The sequence below is a fragment of the Nannospalax galili genome, unplaced genomic scaffold (assembly GCF_000622305.1).
Source record: "Nannospalax galili isolate Female #2095 unplaced genomic scaffold, S.galili_v1.0 scaffold180, whole genome shotgun sequence".
Lineage (NCBI taxonomy): Eukaryota > Metazoa > Chordata > Mammalia > Rodentia > Spalacidae > Nannospalax > Nannospalax galili.
Window position 1 is genome coordinate 1,454,337 of NW_008348199.1, and position 26,570 is coordinate 1,480,906.

Below are 26,570 nucleotides of genomic sequence, written 5' to 3' on the forward strand. Positions count from 1 at the left end.
AACTCCCACCGTCCTCTGCCTGCCTTGCACAGGAATTTGTCCTCTTCTCCCTGCAGCTCCCATCCCACCTCCTGGGCTGTTCAGACCACCTTCTTTCTTGTTTGTGGTCTCCTCCTCTTTCTCCTCTTGCCTGGCCCCACCTACCCCGAGGGGCCTCTGCATACCCAGCCAGGCTGGGTGTCCCTGCTCCACCACCACAGCTCTCCCTCATCCCTGACAAGACCTGTCCAGCTCCTTCACGGTTCCCTGTCTATATCCTTCCCTGCAGGTCCAGTAACTGTTGCTTGCTTGACTGAGAGCTGACCACAGCAAGCTTATGGGGACCTGGAAGAAAACAGCATTGTCTCCTAGAAAGAGGTCCATCTTAGGAATGTTTTCATCTCCTTTCAGGGACCCCTTTGATGAGGAGCAGGACAGCAGGTTCCCGTTCCTATGGCTCTGAAAAGCTATGAACCAGGATCGCTTATCCTGCCTGCAGGAACTCTGCCTCCCACTCTGCTGGCTGGGAGAGCTGCTTGTTATGTAGGATACCACATGCATCTGGTTCCTCTGGGAAGCCCAGGGCCTGGCTGATGTTTAGAATTCCAGAACAATCTCAGTTCACAAATACAGCATCCATTCATCTCCGGCTCCTTAAGAACTCTTGTCATGCCTCTGCTGTTCAGAGCCTTCCCACCGCCCCCAAAGGCAGTCCTGGAACTCACCAAGTCAGCCCCTTCCTTTGCCAGTATGGTCTCCCAGGTTCACCACATTCAACAGCCACGCCAGAGGTCAGAGTTTTCAAACAGGGTCCTCCTGCCTTAGTCACTAGCTTCCCGGGCCAACTGTGACCTGTGTCCTGTGGACCTGTGGGACAGCTCGGCTAGGTTCTGAGTCACAGTAAAGCCCCTGAAGACAACTAATTACATGCCTCTTGTGTTGAAAGAGAAAGTTAACTTTGCCCAGCAAGGTCAGAAACCCAAGGGGTGCTCTCCCACCAATTCAGACCAGGCACAAAAGTCTTAGGGAGCATGCAGATTCACCTAACTCAGTTAACCAGTGCTCAGAGGGCCTCTGCGGCTCAGCTCAGGAGAGGCCAGGCAATTCCACCTCTGTCAGCTAGAAACAGGGCACCTCTGCCCAGTCCCAGCAGGGAAACTGAGGCCCAGAGACCAAGAGAGTGGGTTTCCACTTATAGTAGCTGGCCCCAAGTACAAAGCTCCCCTCACCCTTCTCTGTACCCCACATCCCTCAGAAGCCTCGAGGAACCCCAGAACACACACACACACACACACACACTCACACACACACACATACACTCACATACCACATTAACACACACACACACTCACATACCACATTAACACACACACACACTCACACACACACACTCATACACACACATACACACACACTCACACACACACACATATACACACACTCACACATACACACACACATACATACACACACATACCACATTAACACACACACATACACACACACTCACATACCACATTAACACATACACTCACACACACTCACACACACACACACACACTCTCACACACTCACACTCTCACACTCACACACACATACACACACACTCACACATACACTCACACACACACTCACACACACACACTCACTCACACTCACACACACACTCACACATACACACACACTCACTCTCACACTCACACACACACATACACACACTCACACACACACACTCTCACACTCACACACACTCACACACACGCACACACTCTCTCACACACACACACTCTCACACACACACTCGCACACTCACACTCACACACTCTCACACACACTCACACTCTCACACACACACTCTCACACACACACACACTCACACACACACACACACACACACTCACATACCACATTAAGCTGTGAGCACTTCATCTGCACTACTTTCAGTAGTCACTATGAAATGTCCTTTCATGACTCTGTGGGAACACAGGTTGGCTCACCTACACAGGCTTCAAAATGAACTTAAACAGAAGGAAACCAACATCATCCACAAAATGCAAATTTCAGCAGGCCTGAGATTAAACCACCTCCTGCTTCTCCACTGCTTTCTACAACACGGTATCACTCACTGACTCCCTGTCTTAATGTCAGAGAAGCCCCATTAGCTGCTCAAAGAAAGTCTTCCCAGAGCCTCAGCCCACGGCAGGCATGTGTTCCTCATCTTATCTAGTAAAACAACTCAGAAGGCTTCAGAGGACCACAGTCCAAGAGCAACATGGGAGTTGGTCTGTTTGGGGCTTTTTTGAAGGCTGCTAAGGGTTCCTGCAGAGGTGGAGGGCCATGAGACTTGTATGTCTGTCCTGGAGACAATCCCGGCTGGCTTCTGTGAACCATGCAGATTTGGATAAGAGGCTGGTGGCACCTGTTGTCCCAAGGACCCGATCCAGCATGTCCCTCTCATCCTTTTTCTGGTTACTTGCTCCCTCTGAGAGTCTGCCTCCTGTCTTTGGATCCAGAATCTTCTCTTTCCTGCCCTGCTTTCCCCCACATGATCTCCACTGAGCACAGCCTCCCAGGTCAGGGCCTCTGACCCCAAAGCATCCTTCACCTCATTTAACCACTTGTTAGTACACAGAAGTTGCTGTGGCTTATCGAGGGCCACTCTAGAGAAGTTCCACGGCACTTCGACTGGCTAAATGCACCCGCTGAGGTAGCACAGCAGTGCTTGGCTACCTTTGTTATGTCCCCAGAGTTGGCTGCAGTTCCAGCTGTTGAACCCTGGGCAGATCACACTGAAAAGGGGCAAATTAGGAGACCATTTTGGGGGGCCGTGTCTGGTTATGCATGGAAGACATAGCTGACCTGTTACAGAGGACCTGGAGGGATGGTGGCCCCTGGCTCAGAACTGTCCTAAAGTCCACTAGAAAAATCAGAAGCAGGAGTTAGACTTAAGGACCAAGAGTCAATGTTGGATGCCAAAGTTAGGCCCTGCGGGGGGCGGGGGGGCAGCCTCCTTTACAGAAGGAATGGCCCCCAGGTTGGACGGCTGACTTCTCTGATGCCTCCCTGACCGGAGGACCTTCCCGCAGTGGGTCCCCACACCTTTCTTCCTTTCCCGCCTCCCTCCCCTTGCTGCTCTTGATGGCTCTGGCTATGGACACATCTTTTCAAGATGGGCAGGGGGATTCTTAGGAGATGATTAAACTTCCCAAGAAGTTGGTTTTAAAACTTTCTCCAGGGTCTGGAGAGCTGGCTCAGTGGTTAAGGGCACTGACTGCTCTGGCAGAGGACCCAGGTTCAGTTCCCAGCACCCACACAGTAGCTAACATGAATCTTTAACTCCAGCTCCAGGGGATCCAATACCCTCTTCTGACCACCATAGGCATTGAATGCACAGGTGCATTTACACACATGCAGGCAAAACATTCATTATACATATACAACTAAAAAAGAAATTCTGTTCTAAAACAACAGAACTACACGGACTCTAAAGGACCTAAACAACACGGTCTGCACCATTGTCTCTCAGGAAACGTGCGGGGAAAGAACCTTGCCCCAGTGACAATATGACAGTGTTTTTGGAAGGAATCAACCCCAACATGGCCCTCAGCCCCTTACTGGCACTGAAGGACCCACAATAAACCTCAGGGATCCTCCCCAGCACCCACCGTGAATGAACCCTGCGTGGCCCCCGGGGACACACCCACCAGCAGAGCAAGTGGGGCAGAGGTCAACAAAGACAAGTTACTTCTCTTAAACTTTTCCTTCTGTGCCCCCAGAAACCATATTCCATGCTATAAGAACCCCATTCCTAATCTGGGGGGTTGGGTAGGCCTCCAGCTTAACAGTTTTAAATTTTTATTTATTTATGGTGTATGGGTGTTTTACCCGACTGTTAAGTACATCTGTGTCATGCAATGCCTACAGAGGCCAGAAGAGGGTGTCAGATCCCTCTTCTGGAACTGGAGCTACAGTAGGGGTGTTCTGTTTTGTTTGGGGGTTTTGATTGTTTTGTTTTTACTTGCGTGAGACAATGTCTATATAGGATATGCTGGCGCTAAAGACAGTATCCTCCTGGGGCTGCAGTTATGAGCACTGGCTGTTCTTGCAGAGGACCCAGGTTCAGTTCCTAGCACCCACATAACAACTGTCCATAACTTCAGTTCCAGGGGAATCTGACACCTTTCCTTCGTGGGCTTTGCATGACACGAGTGCACTTACATACATGCAGGCAATACACATATACACATATAAATAATAAATATTTTTAAAATTAATTTAGCTGGGTGTGATGGCATATGCCTTTAGTCCCAGCACTCAGGAGGCAGAGGCAGGCGGATCTCTGTGGACATTTATTGACTTGCATATATTGAACCAACCCTGCATCTCTGGGATAACGCCTACTTGATCATGTTGAATGATCTTTTTTTTTAATTTCTATTTACTATTTTTATGTGTATGAGTGTGTTGCCTACGTGTACATAAGTGCATGAATGTAATGCAGTGCCCACAGAGGTCAGAAGAGGGTGTTGGATCCCCTAGAACTGGAGTTACCAACAGTTGTTAGCTGCCATTTGGGTGCTGGGAATTAACTGCTGAGCCATCTGTCCAGCCCCCAGGTTAACATTTTAACTATGAGGAATCTGGGCTATCATAGTCTCTTAAATAGCAGAAAAATCAGACTGTAAGGCGAGGAGGAGCCAGGTGTGGTAGGGCATGCCTCTAACTCTAGTATTTGGGAGGAGGAAGCAGGAAGATCAGGGGTTTAAGGTCATCCTCAACTGCATAGCAAGTTTCAGGCGGGGGGCTACATGAGACCCTGTCTCACATACAACAAAGACGAGAAATATTAGAAGATATAAGGAAGGTCACTTACTAACAGTAAAATGGTAACACATCAAGCAGACACAATAATCCTGGATACATATGTTGCTGGTAACAGACTCTGAGACACATGCAGGAGACAGACGGTAGCTCACACCTAGAAACCCAGCACTCAGCGGGCAAAGGCAAGAAGAGTCTCAGTTTGAGTCCAGCCTGTTCCCAAAACAAAACAAGCTTGGCATGTAGTTTAGTGGGCAGCACGTGCCTGCATAGCAAACCAAGAGTCCTGGGTTCGACTCCCTAGCACCTCTTACACCTGGAGTGGGGGCACACAGATCTGTCACCTCAGCTGCTACAGAGGCTGTGGAACAGGAGCATCAGGAGTTCAAGGCCATCCCTGGCTTCAGCTAGCTCAGGCCCAGCTGGGCTACACGAGACCCTGTCTCAAAAGCACCCCACAGTAGAAAAGTTAGATCATTGCTCTTTCTTCTGGGGCCAGTGAGATGGCTCCACAGGTAAAGCGTTTGCTGTACAAATATGAGTTCAATCCCCAGAGCCCACACAAAGGTAGAAGGAGAGAACTGATCCACAAAGTTGTCCTCTGACCTCCACACAAACTGTGGCACACAGTAGGCCCCCATCACACACACAGACGATAATGAAGAAAATTCAAACAAACAGCCAGGCATGATGGTGCATGCCTTTCTTTAAAGCCAGCACTAGAGAGGCAAAGGCAAGCAGATCTCTGAGTTTGAAGCCAGTCTGGTCTATACAGTGAGTTCCAGGCCAGGGAGGCTACAGGGAGACCCTATCTCAAAAAACAAACAAACAAAAAAAATCACTCATATATATATAAAGTAAATATAAATAAGTCAAAAATAAAAATAAATAAGGTAGAGAACAATGGGGGAAAGACACCCAGAACGGCCTCTGACCTGCACACACACATATGTGCACATACAACATACACACATATGTGCACATACAACACTGAGTTTTTAAAAAGGATGTGGGTTCTAGCTATAGGTATTTGCTATATAAGAAGCATAACATAGGGGCTGGAGAGATGGCTCAGCAGTTAAGAGCACTGGCTGCTCTTACAGAGGACCTGGGTTCAATTCTCAGCACCCACATGGTGGCTAACAATCATCTGTAACTCCAGTTCCAGGGGATCTGATGCCCTCTTCTGGCCTCCGTGGACACTGCACGACACGGGTGCGCTTACACACATGCAGGCGGTACACTCATAACATCATCACTGTTGCTTTCTCAGGACACTGGAAGGTTCCTGTTCCCATTACAGTTTTCATTCTTATCCCAGCCTAGCTGGGGAGAGTTGGCCCACCCTGAGAACCCACCACCCAATCGGACCCAGGCGGAGACTGTCCTGCCCAACCTGGGGACCGCCCCCCACCCGCAGATGGGAACCTACCTGCCACCTGCAGGATGCTGTGTCTGGCCACATCATAGAATGGGTGACTGGTGCTCAGAGTGGGGTCCTGGCCAGCCATGGACACCACTGAGGGCTCTCCTGTGGCACCCAGTATAGCCCCTGACTCCGAGTTTCTGCAAGGGACACGAGATTAGAGGGAGTTAGTTACATTCATTCATGCCAAGGCGGGGAAGGAGGTAAGATAGCTTAGGGGGTGCACCTGTCCCTGGGGCATGCGGACAGGAACTAAGCAGTGATAAGGCACTGTTAAATACCACTGATACACTGTAAATGCTAAGCCGTTATTGTAAGCTCCCGTTTGCATATTTATTTTTCCTTTAAGCTAAGATTTGGGGAGCCAAAGGAAATCTGACTCCCTAATTGACAGCTGTTACACCCTTCCTTGTTGCCCAAAGTGCTTTGAGTGAAGGATCATCAGCCAAGTAGCCAGTTGGACTGCCCTCCTGCCAGTTTGGGCTCTACACTCCATAGCAATAGCGCCGCGAGGAAGCACCACATCAACCGTAGCTGCTTGCTGCATGGAGCTCAGCTCTGAAGACTTGGTCCAGCCACACCCACTTCAAACATCCTACATGTCCCATCACATGAACTCCACACCACCCTGAAGCCCTCTCCACTAGACCAGAAGGGGAGAATTTTCCTCTAGGGCTCTTCACTGGCCCACTTCTTTGTAAAAATGTTAAAAATATTTTTATTTATTATTTTTATTTTATGTGTCTGAGTGTATTGCCTGCACCCACATTGTGCAATGCCTGTGAAGTTCAGAGAGGGTGTCAGAGCCCCTGGAACTGGAGTTACAGACATTTTTTTGGGGGGGGTCTTTTTGAGACAGGGTCTCCCTGTAGCCCCAGCTGTCCTGGAACTTACTATGTAGACCAGGCTGGCCTTGAACTCACAGAGATCCACCTGCCTCTGCCTCCCAAGTACTGGGATTAAAGGTGGGCGCCACCACGCCTGGCTTATTTGTATTTTATATGTATAACTGTTTTACCTGTACGTATGTTAGTGCATGGATGTGTGCAATGCCCACAGGGGCCAGAAGAGGGTGTTGGATTCCCTGGAACTGGAGTTACAGACTGCTGGGGCGGCAGCAGTTACAACAATGTGAATAACACCCCAAAGACAGCTGAAGACTCCAGAGCGGTTGGGGCCTAAATGAGGCAGAGCAGAAGTGATGGAGACAAGACAGGGGAAGCTAAGAAGCCAGGGACCTGTCACTAGAAGAGTTCCAGGGAGCTGACAAAGGCTCAGGATCTCAGACATCCAGGCCCGAGAGCTGGGGCGTTTGCTGCCATGGGGCGGAGGGTCCAGCCCTGGAACTACAACACCAACACGAGAAGGTGCCGGCTCCTGCTCACCGCCATCTGCTGTCACCACCCACTACTGTCAGAAGCCAAGTTTTACAATAGTTGCCGAGTGCTGGGGCCCAGGGGAGGTGATCACCATGGAGAAGGGAGCCAAACTTCGCCCAAACACGCAGAAAAAGAGCTTGCTGAGGACATGTGGACAAAGATGGCTGATTCTGCCACACCCTCCCCCTCAGCACCCAACAAGAAGATGCTGAGAGACAGGTGTGAGGCTGCGGTCTAGGCGCACAATCACATGGTCAAAGGGCTTCTGGCCAGAGGTCAGAGTGGACAGCTGTCATGTTAGCCCCAGCTTCCCTTGGTCTCAACCAATGGCACACGCACACACATACACACACGCACGCACACGCACGCACACACATGCACACACACGCACACACACGCACACACAGAGCCCATGCAACACCACCAAGGATGAACATTCACTATGTCTGGCCAATCCCCAAGTCACAGAGAAAAGCTTAGGAATGATCACATGACCCACTGGATTCATTTTGAGACAGGGTCTCCCTGTAGCCCCAGCTGTCCTGGAACTCACTATGTAGACCAGGCTGGCCTCGAACTCACAGAGTTCGCCTGGCTCTGCCTCCCGAGTGCTGGGATTGAAGGCATGCGCCACCACGCTCTGCACAGACAGCCAAGGCTGCTGTGGTGCACACCCTAGCTCAGGTCACGCACAGGTTGCCCCAGGACACCCCATCCCTCCCAGCTCTGTGAACTCTCTCCTTGGCATGGTGAGCTAAGGCTTTGGGTTTTGCCCTTCTGCACCAGGGCTGTGGTCTGAGTGGTCTCCCTTCAGAAGCTCTTCCGATATCTGATTCCTGCAGGGGTGCTGGGGGGGTGCCTTTAACAGGTGACTAGGTCATCAAGAGCCACTGACAAAGCTCCTACCCTGTCAACAGTGACAGCTTCTAGATTCCTTGTCAGGTCTCCACACACCCCTCCCCCCTCCCCCTGCAGTACCTCCCCTCCCTGAAGCCCCGAGCCATCTGCACCCCAAGACAGGACTCTGCCGCCAGGCTGCTGTGTGGCTCTGACCTGGAGCTTTGCCCCATCTGGGCCGTGAGACAGGCAAATCCCCTGCCTGCTTCTGGCTGACCTGCTGCCAAGTCCCCAGGGCTGCCAGAGCGATGCTGGCAGGAGGTCCTGGGCAAGGACCAGGAGGGTGTCCAGAGTGGGGGAGGGACAGAGAGGGAAAAGGCCTTAGGAGAGAGTTGCGGGCAGGACACCCTGAGGAGACAGGCAGAGGGGACCTGTCTGTTTGATGCACAACCGTCAACGCATGCCAAGTCTGCACAGGCACACTCACAAGTCCTCCTCCCTGTACCTGCAGTTCTGGGCAACCTACCTCCCCATGCCATCCTGTGATACTCCTTCCTACACCAGTGTGGATGACTGAGGCTCCTCAGCCCTCCTGCCACGCCAGGGGGTTGACCTGTGGCCTCCCGAGGCTGCGCCATTTTTAAGCCACCTGATCCTAGATGCCGGGCTCTGAATGGGCAGCCAACGATGGAGCCGCTGCCCCCAGTGCACACTGAAGATCAAGTTCACCTCCCTGGCAGGGTGCAGGGCACAAGTGCCAAGTAGGGGCCTCTCACCCCACCTGGGCCCCATCAACCTTCCTTCTCTGGGTGGGGGGGGTCCAGCACGCCTCCAATCAAGCCTTCCCCACAGTGGAGAGCATCTCCCTGAGGACCTAGTGAGGGCGTGGGGTGACACCCAGACTGGGATCCTGTGCTCACACCCTGCAGGGAGCCAGTTCTACCTGCATTGAAACTGAACAAAGGAACTCAACCCTCAGAGCCCACAGACACATGTAGCCCGAGGCAGCAAGGGTCAGGCCATGTACCACCCTCAGGGCCAAGCAGCGGCTCAGAGCCCACAGCCATGGCCTCCGCGGCACCAAGGGCCTTGTTTGCCTGTCCTCTGCCTCAGCCAAGCAATGAGTGATTCCTTTCCCTTCACAAGCTCAAAACCTTCATCCTAATCACCTGCCTGAGATCACAGCCTGGATTCTGAGTTTTGTTTGCACACTTGGCTTAGTACCAATGTGGGAGTGGCCTGCTGGGAGGTCCTCCGAGCCCCCTTCCCTCTGTGGTTGTTAGTGGGAGCAAAGCAAGCCTCTCCCGGCATCCTGTGCTGCCCTCAACCTCCCTGACCCCTGTTGTGTGTGAGCAGTAGGAATCCACCTCACAGACAGACTCAAGAAAGAAACTGGACCCAACCCACTGCTAAAAGGCTTAGGGGATACTGAAAAGCCCATGTCCTGTCCCCACTAGAGGCCACATGGCTGGCCTTCTCCAGGTCCAGGAGCCTCAGGTGACACTGACCAGCAGAGGTCCCTAGGGAGCGACCCTGCACCAAGGTGAGGCTGCACCTGTGGGCCTGTAATAGGGTCCCTTCCATGTGTCAGCCTGGCTGGGCCACCAGTGCCTGGGTGCTTGTTCAAATACTAGTCTGCTGTGATGGTGTTTGGGGGTGACATTCACATCTAAGCCCGGTGGCTTTGGGTAAATCACATGACCTTCCATGATAATGTACTCAGGTCCCATCTAATCAAGGAAGGTCTTAAGAGTGGCCCAACCCTCCAGCACAGCCAAATGGTTCCACTGGAGGGAAGCCTATATTCTAAAACTATGTTGGGGACAGTTTGGGTCACCTCATAACAAACTCAGATGGGGCTGAAGGAACTTGTTATGCACAACAAATGGTGTGTTCATATATAAAATATACATAATTTTAAATGTGTGATTTATTTTTTTTGTATGCATGAATGTTTTGTCTGCGTGTATGTAAGTGCACCCGTGTCATACAATGCCTACAGAGGGCAGAGAGGGTGCTGGATCTGCTGGAACTGGAGTTACAGATGGTTGATAGCTGCCATATGGGTGCTGGGAACTGAACCCAGGTCCTCTGTAAGAGCAGCTAGTGCTCTTAAGGGCTGAGCCATCTCTCCAGCTCTCTATATAATTTCTTTGTATGTGGTGATGGGAGCAGAACCCAGGATCTGGAACATGCTAGAATTGTTCCGCCACTGAGTTCCTCAAACGTATTGGTGTGTGTGTGTGAGTGTATGTGCAACGTGTGTGTGCTGTATGTGTTCTTGTGTGAACAGATGCCCATGTACATACTTGTGGAGGCCAGAGGAGAGTGTTGGGTGTTCTGTTCTCTCACTGTCTGCACAGGGTCTCTCACTAAACCTGGCACTAGGCTGGCAGCCAGCAAGGCCCAGCGATCCTCCTGTCTCCACCCATGGCACTGGGGTTGTAGGCTCTGTGTGGATATAGGCACACACAGCAATTCAGTTTTTTTTTTTGTTTTTTTTTTTTTGTGGTGCCGGGGATCTGAACTCAGGTCTTCATGCTTACATAGCAAGTGCTCTTACTCACTGAGCCATCTCCTCAGCCCCCTCCCAAATATCTCTTTTAAAAAATCCTATCACAGCCCCCACCTGCAGGTGCTGTCTGTCCTCTGCCCACCCCCTCACTCTGGAGGAGAATGCTCCCTCTCCCACGAGAACCCCTACCCTCTCAGCACCTGTGCCCCCGCCACAGCTCCCCACTAGGGACCATAAGAAACTCATTCTAGCTCCTTCTGATTAATGGTCCCTGGGTTTTCCTCCTTGGAGTAACGTTTCACAGCGCTGGAGCTCACAGCAGGACTTGCTCATGGAGAACACCGTGTACCCATGCAGGGCTGGGCACAGGTAAATGCCAAGGAGACAACAGTTGGGCTGCACAGACCCTTTTCCTGCACAGTGCTTGAGTCTCAGCTTGTCCCCCAGCATCCACCCACTCCTTTTATTTCCAACATGCAGCTCCACAACACCAGGAGTCTCCCCCACGAGGGGACAAGTTCCCAGCAGGGCTGTCAACATCTGCGAGGCTGGGTGGGCTGCGGATTTCATCAGCACCACGGCCTAGACTGGGGGATCCTGTGCCAGGCGTGTTATGCAAAACAGATTCCAAATCACCCAAGGGTTCTATTTATAATTCATAGCAAAATGGTTTGTTGCTATAAAAATGTGTTTGCATGTTATACAAACAGACCCTCATAGCACTTATCTTAATGCTGTAAATGAACAACTACTAACCTCAGCAAATTGGTACTGCCAATGTATGGGGCTCACAGAGGAAGAGCTCATGGGTGTGCACACCTCCAGGCTCTCACAGAACTCAGGGAGGACACCAATGCCACCTGTGCCAAACTCCCTTTCAAGGTCCAGGGCTTGAGCTGATCACACCTGCCTCAGGTGCCCAGAATCATCCCTGGGACGCAGAGCCCAGATGTGGGGCAGGCACCTCACACTAAGCAGAGTCGGTCCTTTTGTCTCAGCCGTGCCACTGACTAATGTCTAGAGACATTCACTACCGCCTCCTCACCATCAACCCCATGGGGCTGGCGAGGCACATGGACCACTTATCTAGAGGGATGGGAAGCCACCAGAACCTGGGAACAGAGCCGGAGTGAAACACCAAAGGGGATGGTAGTAGGGTCCTCAGAGCTGGCTGGGACTGGTATGAGCCTGGAGGTGAAGGTTCCTCCTGGCCTGCCCCAGACCACACTCCAGGGCCCTCAGACCATACCACCTGTTCCCCCTCTTATCTGCCCTGAAGTTGAACAGTTTGGGCCTTAGCCAGCTCAGAGCTGGGGTAACCTACTCTCCCCAAAAGATATACTGAAGCCTAGGATCCCACCCCCAAAGCCGGGTCTCAGGCCAAGACCTTTCCTGACCTAGTTTTTTTGTTGCTGTGATAAAACACTCTGACAGAAAGCCACTTAGGGGAGGAAAACTAGGGCAGGAACCTGGCACAAGGGCCTTGGAGAAGCACTGTTTGCTGTCTTACTCTCTGCCTCGCTCAGCTAACTTTCTTTTCATTTAATACTTTATTGTTATTATTATTATTATTATTATTATTATTATTATTATTTTGTCTTTTTGAAGCAAGGTCTCCCTGTAGCCCCAGCTGTCCTGGAACTCACTATGTAGACCAGGCTGGCCTTGAACTCACAGAGCTCCGCCTGCCTCTGCCTCCCGAGTGCTGGGATTAAAGGCATGTGCCACCATGCCCAGCAATACTTTATTATTTTTATTTTACATGTATGAATGTTTAAGCCTGCATGAATGTAAGCCCATGTCATGCAATGCCAGAGGAGGTCAGAAGAGGGTGTCAGATTCCCTGGAACTGGAGTTACAGATGGTTGTTAGCTGCCATGTGTGTGCTGGGAATCGAACCCCTGTCCTCTGAAGAATAGCAAGTGTTCCTAACCACTGAGCCATCTTTCCAGCCCCTCAGCTAGCTTTCTTATACAGTCCAGGCCCATCTTCCTAGGGGCGGTGCACCTGTAACAGGGCTGGTTCCTCTCACATCAATCATCTATCAAAATAATCTCTCCCAGACACGGCAGCAGGCCAGTCTCATCCGGAAAGTTACTCAGCTGAGGTCCCTCTTCCCAGGTAACTAGGTTACGTCAAGTTGACAATAAAAACTAACCAGGACACTCCCCCAGCTCCAGACCTGACCATCTCGGTGCCTGCCCAACGTCTCTGGTGGTTAACTCTCTTCATGCCAGGGGCTTCCCGAACCTCCACCCCACCCAAGGCTGGGCCTGGCCACACTGCCCTGCAGGAAAGAAGACATGGCATTACTTAGAACACAGCCCCACACAAAGGAAGCAGTCCATAACCAGCTTCAACTGTCTTCATTGGCTGAAGTCCAACTTATAGTTCATTCTAAATTCAAGATCTTGGGAACTGAAGTGGGACCTAAGGGACCCACCGAACCTACCTTGCTTGATCTTAACATACAGGAAGATCTCATTACACTTGGGCCAGGTGAGGACTTTCCCTTATAGAAGCCAGGAAGTGCCCCAGGTCCCCAGGAGAGTTCAGGTCACTGTGCTCCCAGGACTAGGACCTGTTCCAGGCCCTTCTATGGCTCCACGCCCATTGGTGTAAAGGCTGGCCAGCATGAGCGATCAGCATAACATAGCAAGCAAGGGACACAGGCTGTCGGCCCAGGTGACTCCAGAACGCAACAACCTCACATGGGGTGATGCCACCCCGAAAGTCAACACACTCCAGATAGACATGGGGCACCGTCACCAACACACAGATGGGGACGGTGAACAGAAAACTCTCGAGTTTCCTGGGGGCAGAGTCATGGCTCACAAAGCCCTTAAAAAGTGATGGTGCATGCCTGTAATCCCTATAATCCCATCCCCCCCCCACCCCCGGAGGCAGGGACAGAAGGAGCTCAAGCCCAAAGCAAGCCTGTATTATCACACAGTCAGACCCTATTTCTAAAAACTAGTATATAGGGCTGGAGGGATGGCTCAGTGGTTAACAACACTTGCAGAGGACCTGGGGTTCGATTCCCAGCACCCACATGGCAGTTAACAACCGTCAAAGTAACTCCAGTTCCAGGGGGACAGGGGAGGAGAGGAAGGGGGGAAAAGGATATTAATCCATTGAATGGCGGGGCCTTATCTGGATATACAACAAGACCAAACACATAAACAAGACCCAAGTAGCACAGCTGCAGGGACCTCAGGGAGACCAAGAAGCCAACTAGGAGCCTGCCCTGGGACTCCAACCTGCCCCACATCCCACACCCAGCAAACCCAGCCCAGGTACCCCAGTCCCATCAGCATTTGCTCTGCAGAGTTTTAATTTTGTGGCCAAGTGGAAGAGGGCAGGGGTGGCTTCCAAGACGCTCCAGAATCCTGACCCACCTAAGCAGCCTGCGGAGAGTCCGGGGTGCCAGCCCCTTCCAACTGAAAAAATCACTTCCAGCTCCCAAGTCAGAACTGGCTGGCCTCACTCAGCCTCCTAGGCCTTGTTCCTGAAGTCAGCAGATAGAATGAAAGCCAATAAATGTGGCTTCTCAAAAAACTGTGTGACCTGTTTGAGGCACTTTGCATAAATCAACTCCATAACCCCGGGGTAGGTGATGACACTGTCTCCACTTGACAGGTGAGGAAACCAAACCACAGAGTGGTTAATGACTGACTCAAGGTCACTCAGCCAGCAACCAGGGTAGGGGCTCCATTCCCAGCTGTGAACCACAGCACAGCCTCAGATAAGCATAGACCTGACTTTCCAGGGCCTCATGACTAAGACAGATGAGAGGATGGGGATCCAGAAACGGCTTAGGGAGAGTCACTCGCCTTGGGCCCCTTCCCGACCTAGAAACCTGGGCAGAATGGGCCACCAGAAGCTCCACATGGTGCTCAGCTAGTGCCCAAGCCTAAGAAAGCGTCAAGACTGTCCCCACCCATAGTGGTCACCCAGGAAGCTCTGGATGCCTGTGGGACCCTTCCATCAAGTTCAATCAAGGGACTGTGGGGAAGTTAAAGAATTTATTTATAAAGAAACAGAAAGCATCATTTTTCTACCACTGTGCTAACAGCTTGTGAAACAGGACAGAAAGAGGGAGAAACATGGACCCACAGGAAGGCAGAGTCCCTCGCCCTGAAGCCTCTCCCCTACGGAAAAGCAAGAGTTCTAGCACAATTCACAGCGCTTAAGATATTTCTCCAGTTCCAGCCATAAACCTGAAAAATATGCTAGGGATCTCTCACCAGAAACCCCATTTACAATAAAAGATGCATCCTAGTCCCTTGTGTAACTCTGGTGGCATTTGGTTTTAATGTATCCAAAATACCTCCTGAGTGTCTCTATAATCTTACCTGTCAGAGAGAGAGAGAGAGAGAGAGAGAGAGAGAGAGAGAGAGAGAGAGAGATCTAAGCCAATATCCTGATATGTAACTTTACAGCTACCCAAGTGGTACATATAGTGAACGCTAAGACACTTAATCGCAACTCTCCCCTGAGAAGCTCACACGCACACTTGGGTATATCTTAATTCTTTGCTTATGTGACTGTCTTAAGCCCCATGTTCAAAATTTGTTAAAAATGGATTTGTTGGTGCTGGAGAGATGGCTCAACGGTTAAGAGCACTGACTCTTCTTGTAGAGGACCAGGGTCTGATTCCCAGCACCCACATGGTGGCTATGAACCGTCCTTAACTCCAGTTCCAGGGGAATCAGACATCCTCTTCTAACCTCTGCGGCATTGCAAAACACGGGTGCACTCACATACATGCAGGCAATACGCTCATATACATAAAATAAAAATAATATTTTTAAAAAATTAATAAAAAAAAGGATTTGTCTACAGAATCCCTTACTGCCCACTGACCACGCTGCCCACTGACCACACTGCCCACTGATGGCACTGCCCACTGATGGCACTGCCCACTGACCACGCTGCCCACTGACCGCACTGCCCACTGACCGCACTGCCCACTGACCGTGCTGCCCACTGACCATGCTGCCCACTGACCGCAGGCTCCCTCTTCCTTTCCAGGTGTTGTTTCCGCTTTTTTTCTGGGTTAATCCTCACCGGGTTTTAGCTACTTTCTGAATCTTTAGCCCTCACATCTCATCCATCTTCTTTTTTCTCCACTTCCATTTTAAAGACTCTTGTCTAAATAATTCAGAATACTTGTTCTCTTTTAGTAATTTTTTTGATTAAATTTTTTTTATTTTATTATTTTTATTTTATGTGTATGCATGTATGGCCTGCACGTAGGTAAGTGCACCCGTGTCATGCAATGCCCACGGAGGTCAGAAGAGTCTGTCGGATCGCCTGGAACTGGAGTTACGGACAGTTGTTAGCTGCCATGTGGGTGCTGGGATTTGAACCCGGGTCTTCTGCAAGAACAGTCAGTGTTCTTAACCACTGAGCCATCTCTCCAGCCCGTGGCAAGGGATATTAAGGGGAAGTTTAAATTAAAATGACTAAAAGAGGGCTGGAGAGGTTCAGAGTGTACTGGGTCTTGCAGAGGACTCAAGTTCAGTTCCCAGCACTCACCTCAAGCACCTCACAACCACCTGTAACTCTAGCTCCAGGAGATTGGTGCCTTCTTCTGGCCTCCATGTGCACCTGCACGCATATGCACACAACCTTTAAAAAGATCTCTTGATGACTGAGTCTTCTTTGAGAAGCTCCCACTCAAGTTCTTGGATGTCTTGTTTTTTTCTTGAGCACTTCTCTTTCTACTTTTAATAAAAACCCAACTCTGCTTTATAATGTCTAGTCCAGAAATTCTGTGGGTTGAAGCCATGAAGCCCAGGTCTGTTTGAGTCAAGGTCCCTGAAAGACTAAGGTAACTCGGGCTGCTGAGGATGACCATGGTGGTGAAGTCTCTCTACTCTTCGACATCTGGAAAGGCAGTCGCTGGGGGACTTCCAACCCCTCCAGCTCACACCATCCAGCTCCCACCAGGGCAGCTTCAAAGCCTGGCTCTCCATTGACTGGCCCTCGACCTCCAGGCTGGTTGTAGTGGTCCATGTCTGTAATAGCAGCACTCAGGAAGCTGAGGCAGGAGGATTGCCTCAAGTTTAAAGCAAGCCTGAGCTAAACAACGAGACCTGTCTCCAAGCAAAACAAAACAGTATAACAGAGCACAGACACACATACACATACATACACACACACACCCCTTCCAGAGCTTTCTCATTGTGAAGTAGCCCATCCCTCTGTCCCCCATCAGGGAGATATGGGTAATTCAGGAAGCCAGATGGGCTTCTAGTGTGGTCAAACCATCTAAGGCCAGGTACCTCCAGGTCTATTGCAGTCCTGGTCTATTTTAGTTTATTATTAGATAGGGTCTCAGGTATCCCAGTCTGGCCTCAAACTCTATGTAGCCCAGGATGATCTTCTACCTCCACTGGGATGAGTGCTGGGATTATAGCCTTGGGCCACAGCATCCTGTTTACATAGTATGGGGAGACAAACCCAAGGCTTTGTACATGCTGAACAAACACGTAATATCTATATCCCCAGCCCTGCTGTCCTCTTTAACTGAAGCCATCTCCATGCCCGTCATCAACAGGGTAAGCCACAACCTGCACTCAGACACCAGGGCATCCCGGGCAGTTAGTCTAATGAATCCTAGACTTTTAAATTTTTGTTTATTTATTTTTTATGTATGAGTGTTTTGTCTGCATTTATGTAAATGCATCCATGAGTGCAATGCCCATAGAGGAAAGAGGAGGGTGATGAATGCCCTGGAACTGGAGTTATGGATGGCTCTAAGCCCCCATGTGGGTGCTGGGAACCAAACCCAGGTCCTCTGCAAGAGCAGCCAGAGCTCTATGCCTCAGAGCCATCTCTCCAGCCCCAGAATCCCAGACTTTGAACAGCTCAATGAAGCTGTTCGGTGACCTTACAAAAGCACAAGGCAGGACACTTCCATTCCCACCACCCCATGAGCCACATAGCCACCAAAGGACTGGGCCTCCCTAGCGTCCCTCCCACCATCTTCCAGCTCAAAGCCCACCTCCTTGTCTAAGAAAGCCCCTTCTGGTGTCCCACAGGCTGCTGGCTTTTATCAGAGAGCCAACTCTGGGCTCCTGAGAACAGGGAACAGGTGGGCAGCCAACTGACTTCTGGGAGCAGACTCAGACTTCCATCCCTGCCCCCTTTCCCTTCCCCCAACCCTGGCGGTGACCGGGAAGGGTTTGGAGGTCATTCAACAAGCAATTCACCAACAGATCCTGAAACAACTGAGGCCAACCGAAGGGTGTCTGCTTCCAAAACTGTTGAGTCCAACTGAGCCCTGAGTTCTCTCCTGGACCCATGTCCGCACTGCAACTCACCGACGGCACGGGCTGTAGAATCTGCACACGCCTGGCAGAACCTGCCCGCAGCGTCCACCGCGGGGCCCTGTCCCCACCCCGGCCACACTGGACGCTGGAATGCCACCCCTCCCCCCGTGGCCTCTGCAAGTTTCTCCTCCTGAGCTGCAAAGCCCGGCGGCCAGCGGCGGCGCTGACTGCACCTCCGAGGAATTCTCGAATTCTCCAGGGGCCCTGGCCAAGTTTGGGAAAGTGAAACCAGGTGCAGCCCGCCCCGCCTAAGTGGGAACTTCCCAGGCCGGCTGATTGGGCTCCAGCCTGAAGTACTGGGAGGTCCATGTGGGCTGGCGAGGGGACCAGACCCCGGACCCCCACGGTCCTCGCAGCACCCGCTCAGGCCTCAGTGTTCCCATCGGGGAGGCGGGAACGATGCCACCCGCCTCTCAGGTTAGGTGCCCCGGGGGCCGGTGCCAGGTGCTGACCCGAGCGCCCCGAAAGGGAAAAGTGGACGGCGAGGCTGAGCTGAACCCCAACCCGGGGAAAGCGAGGGTGACACGGGACACGGGGACAAGGTGGGGAGGAGAGGAGGGGCACCGGGGCAGGTGGGGTGCGCCAGGAGCCGCGCCCCCCGGGGTCTCCCCACCCGAGCCAGGCCCCCGGTGGGACTCACCGGGTCACCGCGCTCTCACCTGGCCTGGGTCGCCCGCCGCTCACCTGGCTCCGCCCCTCGAGGCCCCGCCCACCCCGCGCCCCGCCTGCCTCCGGGCGGCTCCAGGGATGGGCGGTACCGGGACAGGTGGCTCTGCCCCGGGGCGGGAGGCAGGTGGCGGGACTTCCGGGCCTCTGCCGCGTCCGTCGGCATCCGCAGAGCTCGGAGTGAGGCGGGAAGCCAGACGTTTGCGGGGAGCTAAAAGGAAGCTTGATCCGCGACCCCAGGCACCTTCCGGGCCAGGTGCTGACGTCCCGGGCTGGGCGGCACCTTGCAGCAGCTGGTCGTCCCAGAAGAGGCCTTGACCCGGGCTGCGGGTACGGGGGTGAGGGGAGGAGACTTCCAGAAGCCTGGGATGGGGACTCTGGGGACTCAGGACCCCATCCCCAGTCCCCCACACATACCCCGCCGGGTGACTTGTTTCCAGGCAAGAGGAGACCTTGTCATCCTACCGGAAAGCGCCTGGGAGGCGAAGGTGGACTTCGGAGAAGGTGGCTTTATGGCTCCAGTTCCTGCCTCCGGGCTGCCCTCTCTGCTCCCTGTCCCCAGGCTGCCTTCCATAGAAACTACATTTCATCCATCCACCTGCTGTCCACAAACCCGTGAGATGACCCGCCAGTTGACACCCCAACCTCAGCTGACATCCCAACCTCAAGCTCAGGCCCCTACCTGTCCACTGGACACCTGACCTCTGGAGGGACATTGCACAGGCTCCCCTCCCATCTCACTCCTCCAAAGGCTCATGACAGACCTTTGGAGTCTCCTTGACTCCTCACTCCCTCAAGCCCTGTTGGCTCCTTCAAAATGTGTCACAGGCCGGGCATGGTGGCTCACACATTTAATCCCACCCTGGAGACAGGAAGGTGGATCTCTGTGAGTTCTGTTCCCACACCAGGCCAGGCATCCATGCTCACAGCATCAAGCTGTTTGCCATTTTCTCCATCCGGTAGGTGGGCAGCTGCCCTGTGTGGAGAGCACATGGTCCCTGGTGGCCTTTACACAACAGCTAAGGGTGCACTATCGACAACATCCCACTGGTGATGTGATTTCAAGGACAACCCACGCAAGCCACCACCTCCAGCTTCCAGAAATAACTGGGTCTCAGCCAAGCAGCACAAATCTTCCCAAAACTCTGCCCAGTGCAGGCTCTTCCAGTGGATCTTGTTAGGCTTTGCTGGATGGTGGGGAAGAGAAAATCTGGATTTCTGCCTCTCCCACACCACCCTAGAGGAGGAAGCTTGGGCCATTGAAGACCCTAGTGTGAGAGGTAAACATGTCTCTACCTGGGGCTGGAGAGATGCTCAGTGCTTAAGAGCACTGACTGATCTTGCAGAGGACCAGGCAACCATCTGTAACTCCAGTTCCAAGGGATTTGACACCCTCTTCTGGCCTCCCCAGGTGCTGTGTGCATGTGGTACACTTACACACATACAGGAAAAACACTCATACATAAACTAAAAGTAGATCAATAAAAACATATCTCCACTGTCTTTTGCTCATGGTTGAGGCTTTCGTAACAGGAGACAGATTGACAAGAGACTTCAGACAAAAATAAGGGAAAACTCCCAGTCAATATATATTAAGAGATGGGCCAGGCTTGGTGACACACACCTGTTTTCCCAGCACATAGGAGATAGAAGGATGAGGATCAAAAGTTCAAGTTTATCTTTGGCCACATTGAAAGTTCAAGGCCAGCCTGGGACACAAAAGATCTGATCAAAACAAAAAACAGACAAAAATGAGCGGGGAGAAAGGGCCGGTGAGAGGGTTCAACAAATAAAGTGTGGCAACCTGAGTTTGATCCCTCAGATCCACATGGTCGAAGGACAGAACGGACTCCCAGAAGTTATCCTCTGACATCCACAGGTGTACCGTCACCTGTGGGACAAGGTGATAGAATCTGTGAAGAGCCATGAGCCTAATTAGGAAAGCAATATAACCAGAGATTCCTTAATGTGGCTAACTGGCCCTAAATTGGCAGCCTGGCCTTGCTCAAACCTTATCAACTGGCCACTCTCTGGACTGAGGGAGACTGTTCATGGTGCCCACCTGTCTCCTTTAGTGCTACAGATGGCTCGCCTGCTTGAGAAAATAATCTTGGGAGAGAGACCCCCAAGGACACTAGACCCCGACACTGAGCAAATTCCCGCAACTGCGTTCTACAGAGTTCCTGTATAAATCCAAACTACTCTGGCCTTTGATGCAGACACCCTCATTCCTTGGAAAAGTTTTTTGGCCCCCTGCTGTGTTCTTTGAATAAAGGAACACATTCCTTACCTGTGGCAGGTCTGGCTCTGATTCTCATGTCTAAATTTTCCTAAATCCAACACAAGGCTGCTGGTGATGTAGCTCAGCAGAATGTACCAGGCCCATGGTTTGATGCCTAGTACACGGGGGTGGGGACATCTCCCTTCTTGAATTTGCTTTATGAGCGTCTCAAACAAATTCCACAATCATAGCTTCACGGGATTAAAATTCACACAATAAAGCAACAATCTAGAGCGACTGTGCAGCCAGGAGCACAGGTGTGTGCTGTCACTCAAACAAGGGAAAGGCTGAAGGGAACTCAAAGGACTGCACAGCCGCGGCGGCCGGCTCCCTTCCTTTTTTCTGTTCTCCCCCAGCGTGGTGCCATCAGTAATCAATCTTTCTCTTTTGTTGCTTTAACAATAACTTTGCATTTCAAACACTTTGCTATAGAAAAGAAAAAATAATAATGAGAAATGGAGTTGCAGCTGAATGGTATTACTACCAGCTTTATTAAATTTGCTCTTACAAATATTTATGAAGTCGGAGGACGGTTCTCTCCCAAGCAGCAAATTCTACATTAATGAGCATGCTGGGGGTGCTCAGGAGACTGAAGGAAAGAAAAATGGACCACCTGCTGCGTCTTGGGCTTCCTGTTTGCTTTTTCCCTAATGGCTCACTCAGTCCAATGAGGAGCTCCCTCTTGGCGGGCCTTGAAACCTTCTTACAACCAGAAAACCCGCATTTCCGAGCCCATGACACATGGTGATGCCAGCAGAAAGATTATCTGGACCATCTTCCAGTCACTCCCTCTACTGGGAGGACGCTGGACTCTGCAGGCTAAGGGTCTGCTTTCCTCTGGTAGCCAAGGTCAGAGGCAGTGCCCTGCCCCGTTTCAGAGCAGAGGCAGCACTGACTGTGTGTGGATGAACTCCCGGGCCTTCTCCACAGTGTGCTGTGACATCCTGGGGGCCCAGTGTGCAAACCCTTTCAATGTGCCCCCTACTCTGGATGCCCCACTGACTACAAACTACGGCTCTCATCTCAAAGGAAATGAGAGTTTATGCCGGAGCCAAAGATGAGTGACCATGGCCCGGATTACCCCAAATTCCATGTTCCAGTATGTTCAAATATGTTGGTGGAAGCATCAGGTAGGTGGATTAAACATTCTTAGTTTTTGGGTTGGGGGCGCCTAGGGGGGTCTGTTAATATGCCCCAAAAGGTTTCACATGATAGTCATAGGACATTAGGTCAGACAGAGGGTAACAAATGGCCGTGAAGGGGCCAATGATAGCCCAAGATAATTCCACTCCGGACCTGCAGCATTCCAACCTCTCCACAGTCACCTAAGTTCTAATCTTTCCATCAGCCTTGTGGGTGCATCTTCTTTCCAGAAACTTAAGTTCACACCTATTGACATCAGGGATGGCCACTGGTGTCCTAGGCTGACAGTGGTATTCACCCTTCAAATGCCCTTGCTGTATGGAATTCCCACCTTATAGGTCTCACTGCCTCAAAGTGACCCACAGTTAGGTAACCCAGGCCCCTCTGCCACCAGGGAATGAACAGTGATGGACCCCACCATGAGGTGCCGTCTGAGAGGGGGGCTGACTGGCACAGCACTGTGCTGCAAAGACCACCCTGTTCAGGATGGGGCGGGGCAGGCACGGGGGCTACAAGGCCACGGACCTGCAACCCTAGGTATGGGCTGTGGCTGTTATGAGTTTGGTTTGGTGCAACTGGAGCTTCATGTGGGGTTGAAGTCTCTTGTGGGGAGGGAGCTGCCTGTGTGGTGGAAGTCTCCTGTGCAGTGGGAGTCTCCTGTGCAGTGGGAGTCTCCTGTGCAGTGGGAGTCTCCTGTGTGGTGGAAGTCTCCTGTGCAGTGGGAGTCTCCTGTGTGGTGGAAGTCTCCTGTGCAGTGGGAGTCTCCGGTGGGGCAGTCATTGTTCTACTCTCACCCAGCTGTGTGTGGTTGTTCAGGGCACTCTTCCTGGAAGCTAAGCCTGAGCATAGCTCCCCACCCCTGGCAACTTGGGGAGCCCCCACCATCCTGTAACCAGCCACGTCTGCTTTCATGGTGCACATGTAAGAGTCTTCCCTAGCCTTCGGTTTTATATCATATACCAGGTTGCCCTCCTTGCTGCGGAATGAAGGATGGCGGGCGTCCCATAGTGAAAACCCAAATGTCAGCATCGGAGATTCCTGCAGATGATGTGGGTGGTGCTTTACGTTTTTATAGCTTCTTACAGCTAGTTAAGAGCTGGTCTGTGCTCTCTGCAAATACATCTGTCAGTGAAGGGAAGGGTTCTGGGGACAAAGCCAGCGCTTAGTACTAAGCCCTATTACCCCACTAAGTACCCATCTACCTATATACAAGGTCTTCTGTGCAGAGCTAATTCATGTGGCTTTGTAGCCCAACAACCCCTGCTGTGTGAGCCACAGGTCCAGATAAGCAGAGAAAAGCCACCAGAACAGAAAGTCCTATCTGGAAAGGCCCTTGCAACAAATGGAGAAACTGAGGCTGGTGGCCTGTCAGATATCAGGGCAGCTAGCTCAGTCATGCTGCTGGTCCTGACTGTCCCCAAGTTTCAGGGGGTTAGACAGGCACAGCTCAGCAGTCCCATTAGCTTTTACCCTAATTGGGGACCCCACCAATCTCCGGAGTCCCGGGGAGAGGTGTATGTCGGGTCAGACTGAGTGCTGCTGCCCTCGTCAGCCATTTTCGGGCTTAATGCCCTCCCCCAGCTCTGTGCACACCTCAATGGTCCTGCACACCAGCAGCCCACCAGTCCCCATGCCCAGAGAGACACAGCCTAGGTGGACTCCAGAAGGCTCCCCCATCCATGCTCCTCAGAGCTCGCTGGTCAGAGGTGGTCCCATCACCTCTCTTCTTAGTCTTGAGTATAGGGTTCCCACGGGGTGGGGGATGGTCCATTCCATAAGGAATGCAGCTGAACAGAACTGCTGAGAGAGTCTCCCTCTCAGTCACACGTCTTGAAGCTCAATCCAAGTTTTGTCTTAAAGATCAATCCAAATTTTAACATGGTCTGAGTTCCTATTTTTGTTTGACAGTCTCGCTATGTGGCCCTGGCTGGTCAGGTACTCCCTATGTAGACTAGGTTGGCCTCAATCTCACAAAGATCTGCCTGCTTCTGCTGCCTGAGTGCCATCATGCCCAACTCTGCGTTTTGTTGTTTTTCTGGTCTTTTTTTGAGACAGGGTCTCCCTGTAGCCCCAGCTGGCCTGGAACTTGCTGTGTAGACCAGGCTGGCCTTGAACTCACAGAGATTCACTTGCCTCTGCCTCCCGAGTGCTGGGACTACAGATAGGCACCACCACGCCTGGCTGTGTTCCTTTAATATATATATTTTTTTGGTGTGCTTTAATTATATGTATTTTTTTTTAAGTTTTTTTGTGTGTATGCTTTAATTATGTGTATTTGTGTCTGTATGTGGGAATGTGCACAAGTGAGGGTGCTCTCAGAGGCCAGGGATGTCGCCCTGGAGATACTTACAGATAGTTGTGAGCCACCTGATGTAGGTGCTGGGAGTTCAACTTGGGCTTTCTAAAAAAGCAATACATACTCTGTGGGAGTTTATGGCACAGAGCAAGTTTCCGAGAGAGCAGAGGGTGGTACTCGCTCGTGTCTGTTACCCACACCTCCCTGCGGAGTATTTTCAATGACTGCTTCAATCTTATCAGTTCTTTCCAGTCTGCTCCCCCCCACACACCCCAACACACACATAGGAAAACTTGGCTGGGCACAGAGCATCCTGGCCACATGGCTGAGCCAGATGATGTCCCACCCTATGACGGACAGTCCATGCCCTCCTGGCAGCTCTCCTGTGTGTTGGAGCCTCACAATGTGTAAGCAGGGATTGTCATTCCTGATACCTTTTTGAGCATCTTTCTCCAAACTAATTTGGTGGGTGGCAGCCTCCTGTTGCTCCCAGATGTGTCTGAAAAACACATGAAGGTCTGGAGATGTGGGTAGGTCTCAGACAGGCTGGGATTCCAGAAAACCCATGGAACCAGCAGCAGAGGAAGCCAACCACTGGACCTATCATTAGCTTCTTAGAAAAGCAGGTCTAGGGGCTCAGTAGAAGAGAGATGGACCTGCTTGGGGTACAGGGTTGCAAACTACAAAATAACTTATTTCTGCCAGTGTGGGTCCCCCAAGGGCTGATGCGGCAGAAACCCCAGGCCACTTGGCTCAGGTCCCTTCCAAGGAGGCAGTAAGGACTCTAGCAACGGTGAGTCCCACATCCTAGCAGTGTGTATATGAATGCCACCATCTGATGTGAGTTTCTGCACACCTGGTCAACACCTCTCCTTGCACTGGAACCTCATGTGGTGGATCTTTACCTTTCCAAGGGGTCCCAGGCCCATCCTGCTTCCACGAGAGCCTGCAGCAACCTGCCAGCTGAACAGGGAGCCAAGGGTGGTGGTTCAGGGATCTCGGCATCATCAGCTGAGCTGAGCTGAGCATTCTCCCACCTGATTCAGGCCCCTGCGGACATCCTGCCTGCGGCTGGTTCTTGCTCCCCCAGGTGCCTATGGAACATCTCCCCAGAGCCCTGTGAGGTCAGCCTGTGCCCCTATGGCAGACAACAGAGACTGAAGCAGGACCCACTGGAAGGAGCAGGGACTCCAGGTCTGCCTCTCCTACTTGGCAGAGAGGGGTTCCTCCAGCTAAACAGCTCTCCAGCAGACCCTAAGGACTAACACGGCCCCTTGGCCTAAGCACCAGGTGAAGGGTTTGCTTCCTACCCTGGCTCTGTTTGCTCAGAGATGGTGTCTTCTCCACCTCCAGCAGACATTACTCAGGTGCGTGTGCTTTGAAGGGTGCTGGGGTGGGGGTGAGCAGGTGCACCAGGAAGACCCCCCCAGCCCCTGGCTCTTTAAGAGGAGCACCTAAAGGGGCTGAGGCCCACCCTAAGCATAACTCCTGTTAGGCTGGGCAGGTCTCAGAACACTCCAAGGGCCACTAACCTGGGGCAGGAAATGGCACCAACCTAGTTGCTGACAGGGAAGGTTTAGGTCTTAGCTGGCAACAAGGTCTGGAGGTGGAGCTGGAAACGCTAGCCTGTCCCTTCCAAGCCAGGGTCTTTAGCAACTCTTCCGACACCCTAACAAAGGACCAGGTCCTCTGTGACCCCCCCATCCTGGGCTGTAGTGGGTCACACCCAGCCAATGCTGGAGGCTGGGGCAGGAGCCAGGACCCTTACAGTAGGGCCTGTCTTGCACCAAAGCACCACCTATTAAGATTTCAAGTCTTATGTGCTTTCTGGGCCCTTCCACCGTCTGAAGACTGGGATTTCAGATGGACACCAGGGGCCAGACAAGA

The 26,570-nt window shown here is 51.9% G+C and overlaps 1 protein-coding gene across 6 annotated transcripts in view; it reads right to left on the reverse strand.

Moving 5' to 3' along the window:
- The window catches only part of Arhgap8 (Rho GTPase activating protein 8), a 59,319-nt gene extending 40,332 nt beyond the window's left edge, over positions 1–18,987 (reverse strand). For 2 of the 6 annotated variants that reach the window (XM_029569119.1, XM_029569117.1), the window contains exons 1-2: positions 18,957–18,980; positions 6,233–6,366 (exon numbers count right to left, since the gene is read on the reverse strand). In XM_029569119.1, coding sequence (XP_029424979.1) covers positions 6,233–6,311 — 79 coding nt within the window. In that variant the 5' untranslated portion in view covers positions 6,312–6,366; positions 18,957–18,980. Of the gene's footprint in view, positions 1–4,852; positions 4,972–6,232; positions 6,367–18,288; positions 18,391–18,937 lie in introns of those variants that run through there. The other 4 variants (XM_029569118.1, XM_029569121.1, XM_029569122.1 and 1 more) reach the window with 4 other exon arrangements.
- Between the last annotated feature and the right edge of the window lie 7,583 nt (positions 18,988–26,570).